We start from the raw sequence: 19,231 nt of genomic DNA, 5'->3' as shown, positions 1-19,231 counted from the left end.
CGGATCGAGAACTGGTTGTATTTGACGTCAAATCAATAGAAAAAGAGTTTAAAGTGAATTGTATGCTATTCCTACGTTGATTACTTGTTATTCCGCACCTGTAATTGACGAAAACGCCTCTGATCGACTCATTCGGGTCGCCAAACGATCCTACACTTTGCATGTTTTCTTATAATTTTTAAAGCGTCTTGATCAAAAAGTGTAAGCGAAATGGTACCGGTGGAGTCTTGGACCCTTATCGGTATTTTGAATCTACAAACAAATTTAATAAATAATGTAATAAGTTGCATAGTCAAACTAAAAATGAAAATAATAAGAGTACGGCTTTCAAAATTACAAACCTGTATACTGGATATATATCCTTAGCATTACAACTTTTATTGGTACATTTAAACACCTTCTCATCTCCAACATCACATGTTCCATCTTCTTTCTCAACTAGAAAAATACCTCGCCGCAATGCGGCAGGGGCTTGAAAAATATTCAACTATTGCATCGGGGTGTTAAAATATATTAAGGGTTTTTCTGATAAGTTGTACAAATAATTACACGATAAATCATTCTTGCTCATTTACCTTTGATGATACCAGTTCATTTTCCCATGTAACTTCACACCTTTTAGATATATGTAACTATGTTTAAATTTTTATTTCCATGGTAGATTAAAACCACCAAAATCATCACAACAATAGCCACCGCAACCATCACAACCGCTAACACCACAACTGTCAAAACCAAAGTTGGAAAAAGGAAAAAAGAGGCTCAGATTCAAACATCCTCATCGGCATAATCAACAAAGCACGACTCAGTGCCGCTGGTTGCAACCGGAGTTGCCATGTCAAAACCCGCTGCAACCCGCGATGCGGCGGGGGTTGATTTCATCTATATCATAGTTAATAAAGCCCAGTCCAACTGTTTTCACCATTAAAACTTTTTGAAAATGTTTCTGTTTGTACACTTGTATCCTCAGTTTGCAAAGTTTTCCTTGGCTAGTTATAAGTTAAGTGGGAAACCAGCGCGTTGCGGCGGAATCGATAATTTACATCATTATACTCGTCTATTAGTTTATAAATTGTTCCGCTTTATGTTACGCTATGAATGACAATCACAACATCGACGGTCTAGGCGAATCCAAACCTCGCCGGATAAACCGTCTCATTGATTCGATTAAGTCAATCGTAGGACTCAACATTGGATCCGGCGACTTTGATTTTCGGCAAAAGTTCATATGATGCATCATAGCTTCTTCCGTGTCGATTAGCCTTTGCTCCTTACCATTTCGTCTTTAACCGCCTCTTCACACAATCCGCACATCCAGTTACCATTATACCTTGCTCGAATTTTTTTATGTACTCCGGCGTACACTCCTCCGTTAATTCGCACCAATCACACTTTGCTAACACTAATTCGGTTGAGTTAACTGTTTTATTTATCTGCGGATCGGTTGTTGGCATCATAATTGTATCGTTCATAACTGTTGTTGACATCTCTGCAACGAACAACACGATTCATCAGTAAGTTAATCAGATTCGAAACAGAACATATCAGCAAACTTTGAAATTCAAAATCAAATTAATATGGTCATTTCTTAGTAATAAAAAACTTTGCATGGAATGATGGAAGCCAAGCCAAATGGTCATTTATGCATTTATCTTAATCCACTGGGGCAAAGTTTTGATGTTTACTTTATTAGATTGATGCTATATTCCCATAATCTCTTTGCCAAATCCATATCTTTAGCCACATCTGTTGTTTTTGCCAAGTTGCTATCCGAGAAATAATTCCCCACTTACTCCTTTCACTTGTTGGTACAATGCTACATAGCATGTTGTCGCGGCCCCCTAATACCACACACCAAATTGAACTTCAAAAACATGAAAGCATTCGCCTTTATATTTTCGAGAGTAAAATGCCATTTTCGTCAATGAGGTTTGGCCACTTTTACGACTTTTTTCCAAAGGTTTGTTATAAAATATGTTTTGAAAATTTGAAGTTAATAATCAGTTTGTTTGATTTCAAAAGTCAAAACGGGTTTCATGTTTAATAATTTATGTAATTTAAACTTAAACCTTTAGCTGTCTTGTAAGCTCATTAGCATGCAGATTGTTGGCTAGCTTTGATTGACCATATGCTTGATATTTACTATACCTGTACAACATCACCTAATCAAGTTTATTTACATATCGGTAAATAAAATCTTAGAGTGGAGTTCTTTCTTTAAGACTTACTTTGTTTCATCATTAATTTTTTCGAAACAAATTCCTTCAGGATAAGTAATCCTATGAGCCTCTGATGATACATTCACAATCCTTCCCTCTTTCTTACTTTTACGGGCTGTTTTCTTCATATTGTCAAGCAACATATGGGTCAGAAGAAAGTGGCCTGCAAACACCATGGTTATAGCAAATACGTCACCTTAACGGAATGCGCAAAAAAAAATCTCGAAAGAACACACGGATTAACATACCTTATCGATACCACATGTAAATACAGATTTATACATATAGCAATTTAACACATATAATTCAATGATATATCAGTGATATAGCGGTTAGATCGGTTATATATCGGTTATATCAGTCAAATATCGGTGATATATCGATTATGTCGGTCAAATCTTGGTATATATCGCCGATATCGGTACCGATATTTTACTAAGGGACCGATATTAACTGCATAGTTATACACACACATATATATGGTAGAGTTCATGAACTTCACTATGTACTCAGAGACACACACACATATGGGATGCATTATGCTCTATTACTTAAAGGTTTGTTTATATTAAAACAATGTATGTTATTCTAATACTAAGATTAAAATTTTGAAAATTTAATCCTCTTTTTACAATTAAAACATTCATAATACTAATACTCAGATTTTATAATTAGCATGAATAGTTAGATATTACCTGAGCACCTCAAAAACCAACCTCTGCACATTTATGACTGACCATTACCTCCTTTGGAGCTCTGTCTTGTTGATAATCATATCGAACTTCCCATATTCTTTTATGATCCTGATATGTAATCTGTTAATTGGAATCAAGGCTTTTCTATCCCTAAAAATAATCTCTTGAGTCAACTGCTTGACTTTTGTTTGCCGACATACCCGTCATCATTTCAATCTTGTACGGGCTCACCTGCTAGGTCAACTTGATCAGTATCACCAGCGTTAAGCATATCTTAAACGAAGCGCAAATGATCAATGCAAGTGTTGCAACAGATGTGCATAATCTCTAAAATCTCAACATGATTTCACCCAAATTACCAAAGCAAGTGCTTTTGTTAAAAGAAAATGAAAGAGAATCATACTTGCGCAAATGGAGCGAGAACTGCAGAAGTAGCGGAACTCTAAATCCCCAAACCTTAAACCTTCCATTGATGGAATCCCTCGACATCCGTGTCAAGTTCGACTCACCATACGCCACCCTTCTGTTTATTGTCCGCCGTAGAACACCGTCAACCACCACCGAATCCTAACCATACCTGTGTCACTGGAACCTAACGGCTAACACCATCGACCAATCTGGTGTCTAATCAAACCACCAGCAACAAAGAGTGAATAATTAATTCCTTAAACCTAATAATTTGCGATTATGTTAGCAACGATCCAATAATAAGAAACATCAAAGAAAGAAGTTCAACCCCAAATCAAGAATCCCACAAAAATGAAATTGAATTAACAGCAAACAACGAAGTTTAAACAAATTCTAAACAAAAGTCACCATCAAAACCAAATTCTTCATGAAATATATATGAAACAAACTGACCTAAAGAAAGGGTTGGAGAAGAGACCAGGGGAACTTCTTCCGGCAACTAACAACGGCGGTCTATAAGTCACCGAAATCTCCTTTCTTAAACCACATGTACTGCCATCATCGTTCGCTTGAGTTAACCGACGCCACCCTAAGAACCACCGCTGCGAGGCTCCATCTCCTTTACTGGTAACAGATCTGAACCCTAGCCGCTAGTACTGCCATCATCATTCGCTTGAGTTAACTGACGTCACCCTAAGAACCACCGCTGCGAGGCTCCATCTCCTTTACGGTCTCTCCCTCTTGAAGTCTCTCTCTTTCTCTCGGTATCTCATCTGATCCCTGTGTTTCTTGATTATGTTGCAGGTAGAAAAGGTCGCGTGTGGATAAAAAAAATGTTGAAAAAGCTAGTACAACATTCTAAGCAGGATGTACCAACTTCATTGCACCGAATTGTTGTAAATTAGAGTATATATAAATAGTGATGTGTTTTTGTTGGACTTTGTACTTACAAACATTGCACGCGTTATAGTACCAGAGCTTTTCGGTACAAATAGACTTGATGGTACCAACAATGACAACACTTTTCTCCTTCAAAAATAGTAATTTAAAAATGAACGTTTTTAATTACCAAAATACTATAATATAATAATAATGTTTCTGTATCAAATAAAATTACCTCATCTATTAAAGGGACATAAGCAATGGGGCTAAACTTAGTGTCATCAACAAATAGGTCTTCAACAGAGTTGATAATGCACGAACCTAACTGGTAATTAGTTGAGGAACTTCAATTTTCAATATAACTGAAGAAAAAGAATTATGTTAGACTAAAATGTTATATTACATTGCATTATGCAAGATGCATGTTAATAGTAGCTACAGGACTCTAAAGATGCATGATTTTTTTTTTTTACAGTGCAATCTCATTCACTCTCCATGGTCAACTTTTCATTTGTATTAGTTAATTATAATTTTAACTTTTGATTTCCTACTAAATATGATTTCCTATTATTAAATGTAACTTAATACGTAATTACAGCAATAAGAATGATATAAGAGATTTTTTTTCTTTCTAATTTTTCTATAAGACAACCCGTGTAATACACGGGTTCTAACCTAGTATTCATATAAATAAGAAAAACACAATGTACCTTTTTTTAAATGCTTTGATATCAGCAATATCAGTATTGATGAACAGCCTAGTTGCATCAAATGCATTTGAAACAATTCGTTTCCCTAAAAAAAAAAAAAAAAAAACACACACAATAACTTCATATATAAATACATTCTTCTCATCAAAAGGGAGTCTAGTAATAAGATATATTTAACTACATGGTAAATAATATCACCTTTGTAAAGCTTCAAACCCTAAACTGAATAAGTAAAACCACATGCATATCTTTATCTTTCCATGACATATATGCGTTCATTTCCTCAGCAAACTCGTCCCACAAAGTCACCGTCAAATCTTCATTACTGAAATATTTCAAATGAATCAAAGGTTAAAATTAATTAAAAATAGGGTGTTGTATATATCCAAGTTCAAGATGTTGAAAACTCACTTTAAATCTCTTAGCTTTAAAGTCATTCTTTTGCCAAGCCCTAATTTTGTAGTGGTAGGCTCCATGGGGTAACATATGACAACATATCCAATCAAATCTTAAAAAGAAAAAACAATAATCCGTTAGTTCAAAATTATGAATAAGATTAAAAATTGTATACAGTATAATAAGTAGAAGAATATCAAACTTATAGAACACAAACCTAAAATTGAACCCAAAGGAATTGAATTGTCATTGGACCCGGATTTGTCGAGAATTGACTTAAAATCCGCAAAAACGAACCCATGCTCAGATCCTGACCAGCTATTGCATTTCGTGATCAAAGTGTTGTAGAAAAAAGTAACCTTCTGTTCTTTTTCAGCAAACTTCAAGGTAAACTTGTTTTCGGCAAGTGATGGCCTATGGATAAAGAGGCAATCATCTTGAATCAGATGTTTCCCAAATCTGGGAAAAAACTTTTGTAGACAACTTGCAGTAACTTTTGTCCCCTGGATCATATATTTTAACATTAAAAATGATGATCATAAAACCACATGTTAATAAATTGTGCATATAAAATATACCTGTTCATCCATCAGAATCATTTCAATAGACCAGGTTTCTTTTTTGTTATCCTTCATGGGTCTCCTCCAAAGCTTGACAATCTTGACCTTTATAGTGACGTTTTTCGAATCAACATTTAGTTGATTCAGGAAAGTGACATCCGTGTTAGCCATTGCTATTTTATGATGTATTAAAAACAAATATTAATAACGTAAATTGCTAAAAACGACTAAGATATAATAACAGGGTAATAGAATAATAACTTCGATATGAAGAAAGAAAGAAGCAGATCTTGAAATGAATGTTGAATTAGTAATGTGGTTACAGGGTTTATATAGGATTCCTAACCCCTATTTTTATGTTAATTTGTTTAACTAATTTGTTTGACTAAATATACAAAAGCAAATAAAGATTATCTTTAAAAAATCAAAATTTTAAAAACCTTAAAATTCGGATATGTTAAAAATAGTTGTCAGATAAAATTTTAAAAATGAAGATTATCTTAAAAAACATTCAAACTTTAAATTTGTTTAACTAAATATAAAAAAACAAATGAAGATTATCTTTTAAAAAATTAAAATTTTAAAAACCTTAAAATTCGTGAATGATGTTAAAAACAATCATCTGACTAAAATTTTAAAAATGAAGATTATGTAAAAAAAAACATTCAAACTTTAAAATGCCTAATCTAACTTGTAATAAAAGACTCAAAATAATGCCACATGTCATTCTCTTCTTCAAGCTCATAAATTTTATTTATATTTGTTTAATAAATTTCTTTTAATATTAATATTAATTAATAATCAATATATAGATATCACTTATTTTTATCCTTATCTTTATCTAAAATTAATAAATAACTTCAATTTTGCAATTTAGACCCTTTTTTTTTTTTACTTTTAACCCAAAATTTTTCATCTTTTGCAATTTAATCAAAACTCTTTTTTATTGTCAATTTTGGTCCATCATAATTTTCATCTTTCCCAAGTTTTTTATTTCATTCTAAATTTTATGAGTTAACGCACAACAACGTGCGTGTGGGGTTCAACATTTTTTCGTATATTTTTTTCCCGTTTGACTAGCCCGTCGCGTCACATCTATTTTTTGCGTTTGACAAGTTCGTCTAACACACGGGTCCTGTATGGACTTAGTTATATTTTCTATATTTTACGTTTCGGTTTAATTTCTCAGCAACGAGCGTGCGTGATTCAAAGATTTTACGTCTGTTTTTCGCTCGGCATTATTTTTTTCCCGTTTTTATTTATTTTGTTTTTACGAGCTTTTCTGGTGTTGGTGGTCGCTGACAATGGTACTACCACTTAACACAGTTTTATAACAACCGCTGCAACGCAGGGGCTTAATACTAGTATTCAGATAAAATAAAAATAAAAGTTTAGACCAATGAAAAATAACTAAAAAGAAAATGGGTTAAAAGTCCTAAAAATTTACTTTTTAATGTGTTAAACCTCATCTTCTATATTTCATTTATAGATTAACGAAGTCTTTGTATATCTCATGAGATCTAATATATATTTCACTAGGTTAGAACCCCGTGTATTACACGGGCTGAATAAATATAATTTTATATACTAAGTAATAAAAAAGTTACATCTTTAAAAACCCGTACATTGCAAGATTGAATAACCATGTGTATTACATGACTTAAATACGAATAATGTAATCAACTAACACACACAATTATCAATATATGTTTTTATAAAAAAAATGAACTTTGATGTAACATTTTACTTTGTTTTTTATTTATTATTAAGTTAAATTAGATGCTTGTGTATTACATAAGTTATAACATTTTACTTTATTTATTTTTTTATTAATAGGTTAGAAACTTGTGTGTTATACGTGGTTGAATCAATGTAATATTAAATAGTTATTAATAAGTAAAAAAATAGAAGACAGATTTAAGAAAAAAAAATATTAAATATATAAGAGACAAGCAAAAAAAAAAAATTATAGAGCAATAATCATTGAAATTATTATTAATAAATAACCCGTTATATTAATCAATATATTGATTGACAAAACGATCCATTTGTATTAATTATATAGATAGATTATTCAGATGTTTCTTAGCTAAAAGAACATACAAAAGTATGTAGGAATAATATATGTCATGTAAATAAGTGAGGTTGAGAGGGTTAAAAAAATTACATAGTTAGTCCAAATGTTACAAAATGAAAAGTTAATACCCTAGAAGATGATTTTAAACTATTAGTACCTAAGTCTGTTACTTTGTGCAAACCACAGGGACTAACTATATAATTAACTCGTTAAAAAATGTCGATGGAGAATACTGAAAATCATATGTATTAATATTTTATTTATATAAGAGTTAATTACATAGTTAGTCCCTGTGGTTTGCACAAAGTAACATACTTAGGTATTAACATAGTTAGTCCCTGTGGTTTGCATAAAATAACATACTTAGGTACTAATAGAATGTGATTTTAAACCTACAAATAACGTGAATACCTCCAAACGTTACAAAATGAAAAGTTAATACCCTATAATGTGATTTTAAACTATTAGTACCTAATTATGTTACTTTGTGCAAATCACAGGGAGTAACTATGTAATTAACTCTTTACATAATTTAAAGATAATTTTATGTGAAGTGAATAGATTTATTTTTATATATCTTTGAATTTTAGTCTTATCATTTATTAATATCCATATAATGATTATTTTTAATTATAAAAATAAGTATTTATAATTAAGTAGGAGATAATTAAGGAGGAGATATAATGGATATATTTAATTATATAAAAATATGTATTTATAATTAAGTAGGAGATAATTAAGGAGGGAAAAGAGGCGGGAAAACAACAAAATAGATAGTTCCAATGAATGACACGTGTCCCCTATTGGTTTACTTTATTATATGTATAGATTTTTCCGTTATTTATGTTAATATTTAGTTTCAATTATTTATGCTTTTAAGCTTTATATAATTTTCATTATTTGTAGTTTATTATTATATTTTATATTCCTTATCAAAATTAAATTGTTCAACCCGTGTATCACACGGGTAGATAACCTAGTTAACCATATATTCAGAAAAAAATACAACGGGATAAACTTGACCGGACGTGTTTCAAAAAATATAGAAAAATGACCCCAACCAGTTTTAACCTGGTACCCAACCCGTTTATATTGCAATATATAGAGGCTAATGGCGTGAAGAGCGAACCTTTGGAGCACCACTAACAATTCCAACTGGAAGTGCAACAGAAAGGGTGTCCCAGCAAGTCAGATTATCGAGCAACTCCCAGTCATCTTTAAGAACCAAAAGGGAGCCATAACGATTCAAGATTATCGATAGATTGTTGTTGTAATAGAAAAAAACATGAAACAACAAACAAAATAATAGTGTCTCACGGTGGAACTAATATGCATCACATGGGAGTACCGTTCAACGGTCATATGCTTTTCCACATTAACCGAACCAGGTTTCGTTACCTACATCCGAGTTGCATTAAGAAAGTAAACATTTTAAATAATTATAAACTACGAAAGCATCTTACTATTATAAGAAAAAAAAAGCCAAACTAACCTTTCCGACATCATTCCTCCCTAAGTCAACCAGCATGATGTGTTCCGCACATTGCTTTTCATCACTTAACAACATCTTCTCCAAATTTAAGCCGAAGATAAATTTCTCCTGAAAAGGATATCCATCTGAACCCACCAATGTAGGGCACATGTCTTGTAACTTCCAGGTTATCGATTAGTTCTATGACCTTCACCTGCGTCAGATAGGAATTTTCATGGATATGGGTCGCCTCGGTTTATGTTTTATCGGTCAAAAGTCCAAGAGTTGAAAAATAACTAACCGGTCAATTAGGTAAAATGAAAAATAACTAAAAAGGAAATGGGTTAAAAGTCTCGGAAATTTATTTTTAATGTATTAAACCTCATTAACCATATATTCAGAAAAAAAAAATACAACCGGATAAACTTGACCGGACGTGTTTCAAAAAATATAGAAAATAATGATTGGGAGACCGAACAATCACAAAATCAATGGCTCTTAGAATTGGAAGTGCAGCAGAAAGGGCGTCCCTTTCTAACATCCAATTTCAATGCTTATACATGGCACCAAAAAAACATAAAATAATGATTGGGAGACCGAACAATTAAAACCTAATGAATCATGATAAACCCTAAGGACTCAACAATTCAAATCAGGACCAGAAAAAAACAATCCAAAGCGTATAATACGAATTATGAAGTACCATGTGCTTAAAAAACAAACAACAGCAACAATATGTGAGTTAGAGAATCCATCGTCAATTCAAACCCTATTGTGACGAATGTGAAGCCTGCAACCACAATCCCGTGCCCTAGACATGTCTCGAGTCCGATTGGGGGTGTTACAACCCAAAAGAAGCCTGTTTTGGGGCAATATGTGTAAACAATATGTGAGTTAGAGAATCATAAACCTGAATTGATATGTAAACAATATGTGTACAAATCGATAGATATGGTGTACAAATCGATGTTAGAGGAAGCGATGTTTCAACAATTTAAACAAAAAAAAAACAGAAAATAATGATGGGGAGACCGAACGAACCTGAGATTAACTGTGGGATCGGACATTAGAAAGGTGTTGTCTTCAATATTTTGGGGTATTGATGTGGACGGCATTTACATTTAGGGTTTCAATTCTCTGTTGTAAGATAAAAGAGAGAGAAGGTAGCGAAGATAAGAAACAAAAGTGGTATTTGATATGGGTCGGATCCAAAAAAAAACTGATCCAATAAGTTGAGCGGGAAACCCACAAAATCAATGGCTATTGGAATAGGACACGTGTCCCACATTAAGTTTTATTTATTATATATAGATTAGGTATCTTTGACATCAACCTTTTAGAAGTTTCTAGCTTTAATCTTTTAAGAAAAGCCCATACTCAATAAAAGTCTTGTTTGGTTGAAGGAGTTTGAAGCTTTTGGTTGAACGCTCCTTCTAGTAGCGTTTAGAAGGAGCTACAAGCTTTTATGAAAAAAAAAGACTATTTTAACCTCTAAAGATAATTAATTTTTTAATGCACAAACTTTTTAAATTTGTAGTTATGTTCATTTTTGTCATTTTATATATTTTATTAAAAGATCAAGCTACTCTGCCAAACACCAAATATATATATATATATATAAAGCTACAACTACCAGCTACCAGCCACTATCTATTTTAACAAACATACCCGTTATCCTATAAGTTTAAACAAAATCTAATCATAATCATAAAAAAATATATATATATATTTTTTTTTAACAATCACCAATTTTGTAGCACTTTTCTTCTCACCTTCTCTCCACCTTCCACCACAAACCGTTTCCAAAGTCATAATAATATTCCTCTATAGAAGGATCTAGAAACCCCTAAACTGCTCTTTTATACCCCATTCCTCTCTTGCAACTTCCTCACCCTGCATTCATCTTCTTCTTTCAATCCTCTGTAAATTCTCTATTTTCTTCATCAATGGCGGACACCGAGACCTTTGCGTTTCAAGCCGAGATCAACCAGCTCTTGAGTCTCATCATCAACACCTTCTACAGCAACAAGGAGATCTTCCTTCGTGAACTTATTAGCAACTCGTCTGATGTAAGTTTTGATTAACTTGTTTCTGTTTAATTTTGTTGTTGTGTTTACTGTTTATCGTTGAAATTCTGTCGATCGGTTTACTCTGTTGACTGTTCCGTTCTTTAACGAACTCGTTTGAATTGAGATGATATTGATGTAGTAGATCTAGCCTCTAGGTTTTACGCTAACGTATTATGAACGGTTTACAGTTATGTGTATCGATTGTAGCATTTGTTTGTTAATTGATTGTATGTATTTTGAAGTAATTAATCGTTAACTTTGCGTACGGTACTTGAATTATTTGGTGATTTATGTTTCGCTAGTTGATTTGGCACGGTTATTGTTTTATTGTTATTTGAATATATACGTGAATGATGAATCTGTGATAGGCTAGGGTTTTGACGTGAAGACGTTTGTTAAGATTACATCATTCTTTTTTACAGAATTTGAAATTCACATGTTGCCATAACAATTCATGTGATGTATATGAATTAGGTAGTGTTATGCTAATAGCCTAATATACATCTTGGTGTATTGCTATGTGATTAACAAAAAAACATTCTGTGTTTCCATCATCTTACCATTATATGGTGTATGCTCAAAAACTGTTAGTCTGTTATACACAGTTTAATGTAGCAGCACTGATTTTGTTAAGCAAAATAGTTGATGGCAACAACTATTATGTTGTTAGATTTGTTATATTCTTGTTTCAGTTGTGTCAAACGGTTTACTCTGTTTCAAAAATCATGTACTATTTGAGATTATTTTAGCATATTATAAACTGTAATATGCACGCAGCATCTGATATTCTGATTCATGTTAAGGCACGGTTTTTATAATCTAAATCTATTCATGAATAAGTGTAATTTGTTATGGCACTGTTTTTATAATTTAAATCGGAACATGAATCAGTGTTCAGTAGCTAGGGTTTTGACATGAAAGCGTTCGTTATGATTAAATATTTTCTAGCTCTTTCATTCTTAAACTGAATTTCACGTGTTGACGTAACAATTCATCGTTCAATAGTAATGTGTATGCATTAGATCAGTTATGCTAGTAAACATCATGGTGTTTTGCTACTTGATTAACAAATTGATGTTGCTAAACCGAATGTTAATTTTTTAATACTACTTTAGGCTCTGGATAAAATTCGCTTTGAAAGCTTGACTGACAAGAGTAAGCTAGATGCACAACCCGAGCTTTTCATTCACATCGTTCCCGACAAGACCAACAACACCTTGACCATCATTGATAGCGGAGTTGGAATGACCAAAGCTGGTAAGAAATTGTTGTTAGTAAAACACAATTTTTATAATGTTAAAAATAGTGGACATGGTAACTTATAACAATATATAAATTTTCCAGATTTGGTGAACAATTTGGGTACCATTGCAAGATCTGGTACCAAAGAGTTCATGGAAGCGATAGCTGCGGGTGCTGATGTAAGCATGATCGGACAATTTGGTGTCGGTTTCTACTCTGCCTATTTGGTTGCTGATAAGGTTGTGGTGACAACCAAACACAACGACGATGAACAATACGTTTGGGAGTCTCAAGCAGGCGGGTCGTTTACAGTGACTAGAGACACCTCTGGTGAATCTCTTGGCAGAGGAACCAAAATGACACTCTACTTGAAAGAAGACCAGCTAGAATACCTTGAAGAACGCAGGCTTAAAGATCTGATCAAGAAGCACTCAGAGTTCATCAGCTACCCAATCTCTTTATGGATCGAGAAAACCACCGAAAAAGAGATTTCTGATGATGAAGACGAGGAGGAGAAGAAAGAGGAAGAAGGGAAAGTAGAGGAAGTTGATGAGGAAAAAGAGAAGGAAGAAAAGAAGACGAAGAAGATCAAGGAAGTGTCTCATGAGTGGGATTTGGTAAACAAACAAAAGCCGATTTGGATGAGGAAACCCGAAGAGATTACGAAGGATGAATATGCTGCGTTTTACAAGAGTTTGACCAACGACTGGGAAGAACACCTGGCTGTGAAGCATTTCTCAGTTGAGGGTCAACTCGAATTCAAAGCCATTCTATTTGTTCCCAAACGGGCTCCATTCGACCTATTCGACACAAAGAAGAAGCCGAACAACATCAAGCTTTACGTCCGACGTGTCTTTATCATGGACAACTGTGAAGAACTGATTCCGGAATACCTCAGTTTTGTAAAGGGTATTGTGGATTCTGAAGATCTTCCGCTTAACATCTCTAGAGAGATGTTGCAGCAGAACAAGATTTTGAAGGTGATCCGCAAGAATTTGGTGAAGAAGTGCATTGAGCTGTTTCAAGAGATTGCTGAGAACAAGGAGGATTACAACAAGTTTTATGAAGCTTTCTCGAAGAATCTTAAGTTGGGTATCCATGAGGATTCGCAAAACAAAACTAAGCTCGCGGAACTTCTTCGTTACCATTCGACGAAGAGCGGAGACGAGATGACCAGCTTGAAGGACTACGTGACCCGGATGAAGGAGGGTCAAAACGACATTTACTACATCACGGGTGAAAGCAAGAAGGCCGTTGAGAACTCTCCGTTTTTGGAGAAGTTAAGGAAGAAGGGGTACGAGGTGTTGTACATGGTGGACGCGATTGACGAGTACGCGGTCGGTCAACTGAAAGAATTCGAGGGAAAGAAGTTGGTTTCCGCAACTAAGGAAGGGTTGAAGCTTGAAGAAACCGAGGACGAGAAACAAAAGCAAGAAGCGTTGAAAGCTAAGTTTGAGGGTCTGTGCAAGGTGATCAAGGATGTGTTGGGTGACAAGGTGGAAAAGGTGATTGTTTCGGACCGTGTGGTGGATTCCCCGTGCTGTTTGGTTACCGGTGAGTACGGGTGGACCGCAAACATGGAGAGAATTATGAAAGCGCAAGCGTTGAGGGATTCAAGCATGGCTGGTTATATGTCGAGCAAGAAGACTATGGAGATCAACCCCGAGAACCCGATTATGGAGGAGCTGAGGAAGAGGGCTGACGCTGATAAGAACGACAAGTCGGTGAAGGATTTGGTGATGTTGCTGTTTGAGACGTCGTTGTTGACTTCTGGTTTCAGTTTGGATGACCCGAACACGTTTGGCAACCGGATTCATAGAATGTTGAAGCTCGGTTTGAGCATCGATGAGGACGGTGATGGTGACATTGACATGCCTGCTCTTGAGGAAACTGAAGGTGATGCAGAGAGTAAGATGGAGGAAGTTGATTAAGTGGAAAAATTTCTAGTTTTTGATTTTGATATGCTGCTTTTACTTTTGTTGGATTTGGTGGTTTTTCTAAACTTTTAGTCATTCTGGTTATGGCATTTTTTTTTAAAATATTTTGCAAGGGCTCCAAATGAAAATAACTTTCAACAAGGTCAATCCCATTGGTCCTATACAAATGGCCATTCTAGTTTTTCAGTTATCAAATTAGCTCTGTTTGTATGCAAGGATGTTTGGGTACACGAAGGTGAGCTCGCTAATAAACAATCTCGACCAGATTATGATTACATGAGCTTACTTTAATATAACTTATGTTGTCCGAGTTGATTGTTTAACTTTAAGCTTGCAACTAAATTAAGCGAGGCAAGCAAAGCCTTATTTATTCAAGGCTTAACTTGACATGAGTCGGTTAATATGGTTAGAAGGGGAAATATGGATGAAAATTTTGTGAGTTTAGGTCATTTATAGTAAGGCTTGTAACCCGATTCACATTATGTATTTGGCTTTTGCAAACAACTAAATAAGTAAGGCATATACAGCTTTAGTCGCTTAAGCATTTGAATTGTTAGTTTCATAAACAAAGACGACACTTAGGGTGAAGGGGGTGTATGCCTAAAGGGATTAGGCAAAGTTTTTTCTCACCTAATCATGTTGTGCCATGTAATTTGCCTAAACTTTTTGCCTAATACCCAAAAAGGGTAAAGTTCTTGTACAAATAATCTTAACATACTAAACATACAAATTGAAGGAAAACTCAAAAAGACAAGGTGACATTTTTGTAATTATCAATAACTATCAAAGTTACTCTACAAATATATCTAAAAAAACCTAACCACTCCCCCCACCCCCAAAAAAAACCTAAACCCCCCACCCCCCCCCCACCCCCCAAAAACCTAAAAAAACCTACCCCCCCCTCCCCCCAAAAAAAAAAAAAAACCTACCCCCCCCCCCCCACCCACCCCTAAAAACCTAAAAAAACCTAACCCCCCCCCCCACCCCCACCCCCAAAAACCTAAAAAAAACCTAACCCCCCCCCCCCCCCCCCCCCACCTAAGCTAAAATGCTAAAAACTAACCCCCCAAAAAAACCTAAAAAATCTAAAAAATAAAAAAAAACACACAAATTATTTTATTTTATTTTTTTAACATTTTTTATTAAAAAATCGCTACTTTTAATAGCAGCAAAAAAAAATTTTTTTTTTTGCTAACGAAATGTAGCGATTTTTTAATAAAAAATGTTAAAAAAAAAATTTGTGTTTTTTTAAGTATTTTTGGTTGTAATTTTGATAGTTGGTGGTAATTACAAAAATGTCACCTTGTCTTTTTGGGTTTTCCTTCAATTTGTATGTTTAGTATGTTAAGATTATTTGTATTTGATCTTTTGCCTACCCAAAAAAGAGGGGTATGCCTAAATTGAAATTAGACAAACTAATTTAAAAAAAAAAAAAGAAACAAGGTTGATTGGTTAAGAGGATATGGGCCCACCACTTACCTCCTCTCCTCTTCTTTCTCCGTCGGCGAGAAGTTCCCGAAATCTCCTCTGCATCTTCCTGATTTCTTCTTTGCTGCAATCTTCTTTAGCCGTGGTCTTTGCCGTGAGGCAAGGGGTTGCCGAATCCTTGCTTAACCCACCCCGTACACCTAATTAGTATGGCATATATAAATATGACCGACTCTTAGACGAGTAAATGATATATTAAATGTGTTTTCTTTGATTTTTGTGAAATGTGTTTTCTTTGATTTTGGTGAAATAAACTGAGATAAAATAGTGGATAAGAAAAGATAACTAATTTTCTTTTTGTACTCCCAAGTTTGAGAAAACATAGAAAGTAAGCATTTCTATCTCGTACACATTTTATGACTTATGACATGAAATACACTATTGTGGATCGTATATTAGTTACATCAAAAATCAACCTTTTATATTATTGTATATGTTTTTTTTAATTGTCAACAATTATTAATTTCTAACTTAAGATTTCAATTGAGCTATTAATTTCTACATCATTATATTTTGTTCTCTTCACATGATAGATATAAAGAAAGACATTGCCTCATACATCACCAATTCGTGTTTGGCGTATTGGTTGGCAATGTTCACATGAACACTAAGGTTCCTCTCAAAAAATCTCCTGCCCTATTAAAATACTCGAATAGACGACAACTATGTAGCCAAACTATCCACATAACCCGAATGAGGTACCGAATGGCGCCCCACCCCCCTTAACAATTTGAAAACTTTGCTCCCATAATTAGTTAATTCATTTATGTTTTTTACTAAACCTTTGTTTTATTGCAATAGACCTGACACTTCCAAAATTGTATATGCATGTTTACAAATTGAATTTTAAAATTTATCACTCCTCATCTATCTATTATACTAAATGAATTCTCTTTAGCCACAAGGTTTAATCTTAGTCAATCATTTTGATGATGTGGCATTGCTCAAAAGGCTGATAATTCAGCCAAAGGCGGGCTATTCTTTTCCTTTCATATGCGCTCTTTATATAAAACGTATTCATTCTATTCAATGCCATTCATTACCCAAAACCTACCACCGCCTTCTCTCTTCAATTCTCTGTAATCATATCGTTCCATTGATCAATCGATTTTCGCAATCAAGTTCATGTAAAGATTTGTTTTCTGCATCTTCTTCATCATCGTCTGTCTTTTCATCCATCTATTCCGGGTTTTTTTTCATCAATCCATATCGACATTTGTAAGTCTTGGTTGTTAAAATTTTGGTGTAATCGGACTTTAATTATAGATCTGTTGTTTATGTTTAATGACTGTATGTTTTAGGTATAGATTTTGTTTGTGATTGTTAATCATAGCCCTAAATCGATTGTAATTTCTCTGTTCTAGAAACCCTAATCCTATTGTCAGCATCGATCTGTTGTTTTAGGTATAGATTTTGTTTGTGATTGTTAATCATAGCCCTAAATCGATTGTAATTTCTCTGTTCTAGAAACCCTAATCCTATTGTTAGCATCGTTCTGTTGTTTATATTTATTTGTTGCAAGTTTTTTTGTATATGTTTTGATTGTTTCTCATAGATTTAAACCGATTATAAAGTATAATTACCTTTCTATTCTAAAAACCCTAAATCTGATTTTCATCCAATATCTGTTGTTTATGTTTAGTTAATGTCTTCTTTTGTTATACAATTTTATTGTTACTCATAATCCTAAACTGATTTAAATTTTTATGTTTTACAAACCCTAAATCCGATTGTCAATGTAGATATGTTCTTTATATTTATTTATTGTAGTTTTTTTATTATAGATTTTCATTGTTACTCATATCCCTTTACCGATTGTTAGGTATAAAAATGAAATATGTCATTTACTCAGTAAAAACCCTAAATCCTATTATCATTATATAACTGCTGTTTATGTTTATTTTGTGTATTTCTTTGTTATAGATTTTCATTCTTACTCATAGACCTAAACCGATACATCACTTTTAATTTTTTTCCTTATGTTAATTTTTTCCTACTGGAATGCAGGTTTACAATATGCCTGGGTCATCTTCATCTTCATTAAGGTATATATATAACTGTATTGTTTGTTTATTGTTCTTTCATTCTGTATCATTTGTTTCGAACAATATCATATAAAAATGTTTACTAACATTCTAATTTTAAAATCAGTATCAGAGAACCCTGTTTCTGTAGGCATATGAAAAAAGCAGATGAGATAATTCTGGTAATTAATATTTCATATTTTCTGTTGTTATTGTTATATTAAATTTGTTACACTTTTTTTATATTATTTTTTTATAATTTTTTTCTATAATTATTTTTCATCTTCCACTGTTTGGTTTGTTAGTCTATTCCTTCTGATGCTGCTTCGAAGCTGTGGGGTGTTGATATGGGCCCTACAAATGTGGACATACATACTGATGATGGCCACATTTTTAATGTTTGTTTAACCTACTCTAAAGGAAATTTGTTCCTTTTTCATGGATGGTCCAATGTAACACAACATTTGGGACTATCCGAAGGATGTTTTATAGTATTCAACCCCATCGATTGTACTACGTTTAAATTAACCTATTTCATTGATGGTGTTAGTGGTAGCTCTTTTTGGACATATCTCCTACCTACATCATCGCATTTTTATGTAAGTTATCATTTACTTTTAAGCATCTTAAGCTATTTCTGTTTATCTTTATTGATATTAAAAATAGTTATCTTATATGATTTAATTATCGTTTTTATAGGTAATACCCGAAGTTATCCTGCCGGAAACCTTTTCTACATCCATTGATTTAATATCCACTATAATGATAAACAACAATCCGTTTCATGTTAGGATTGAAACGGATGGCGGTAAATTCGGATTTACCGTTGGTATTGACGTTATTGTTACTTTGTTACATTTAGAGCCTGGTTGTTTTTTGATATTTACAAAGTATTTTGGTAATGATTTTAACTTAAAAGTATTTGGAAAAAATTGTGTTGAAAAGAACTTTCTTGATGTAGACGTTGATGTGGTAAGGTTACATTTTGTTATTATATGTTATTTATACAATTGTTAATTTAATAATGTAATATATTGTACTAAATGTGTTATT

General features: G+C 33.4%; 2 protein-coding genes across 3 annotated transcripts; one reads left to right on the top strand and one right to left on the bottom strand.

Annotated features, from left to right (window-relative positions):
• Positions 1 to 1,000: 1,000 nt before the first annotated feature.
• On the bottom strand, positions 1,001 to 16,292 carry LOC110898996 (short-chain dehydrogenase TIC 32, chloroplastic-like). 2 transcript variants are annotated; one of them, XR_002569839.2, is made up of 17 exons: positions 16,146 to 16,292; positions 10,460 to 10,555; positions 10,122 to 10,277; positions 9,440 to 9,632; positions 9,265 to 9,345; positions 9,077 to 9,162; positions 5,889 to 6,043; positions 5,528 to 5,813; positions 5,326 to 5,422; positions 5,113 to 5,239; positions 4,915 to 4,999; positions 4,440 to 4,566; positions 3,776 to 4,351; positions 3,318 to 3,538; positions 2,229 to 3,145; positions 2,070 to 2,148; positions 1,001 to 1,841 (listed from the first exon to the last, which is right to left on the bottom strand). XR_002569839.2 is itself a non-coding variant. In XM_035981490.1 (5 exons), exons 2-5 carry the CDS (start codon positions 2,943 to 2,945, stop codon positions 1,767 to 1,769), a joined length of 339 nt encoding a protein of 112 aa, XP_035837383.1. In that variant the 5' UTR covers positions 2,946 to 3,145; positions 3,318 to 4,221; the 3' UTR covers positions 1,001 to 1,766. The 2 variants fall into 2 exon arrangements, 1 of the variants encoding a protein (XP_035837383.1); XM_035981490.1 differs by lacking the exons at positions 4,440 to 4,566; positions 4,915 to 4,999; positions 5,113 to 5,239; ... (7 more) ...; positions 10,460 to 10,555; positions 16,146 to 16,292 and having other exon boundaries at positions 2,229 to 2,382; positions 2,915 to 3,145; positions 3,318 to 4,221.
• Positions 11,177 to 14,941, top strand: LOC110898995 (heat shock cognate protein 80). Its single transcript, XM_022145858.2, has 3 exons — positions 11,177 to 11,487; positions 12,603 to 12,744; positions 12,832 to 14,941. The coding sequence occupies exons 1-3, from the start codon at positions 11,365 to 11,367 to the stop codon at positions 14,658 to 14,660; spliced, it is 2,094 nt and encodes a 697-aa protein (XP_022001550.1). The 5' UTR covers positions 11,177 to 11,364; the 3' UTR covers positions 14,661 to 14,941.
• Positions 16,293 to 19,231: the final 2,939 nt, after the last annotated feature.

This window comes from Helianthus annuus, chromosome 13 (assembly GCF_002127325.2).
Source record: "Helianthus annuus cultivar XRQ/B chromosome 13, HanXRQr2.0-SUNRISE, whole genome shotgun sequence".
NCBI classification, from domain to species: domain Eukaryota; kingdom Viridiplantae; phylum Streptophyta; class Magnoliopsida; order Asterales; family Asteraceae; genus Helianthus; species Helianthus annuus.
This window is presented reverse-complemented; position numbering and strand designations above follow the sequence as displayed.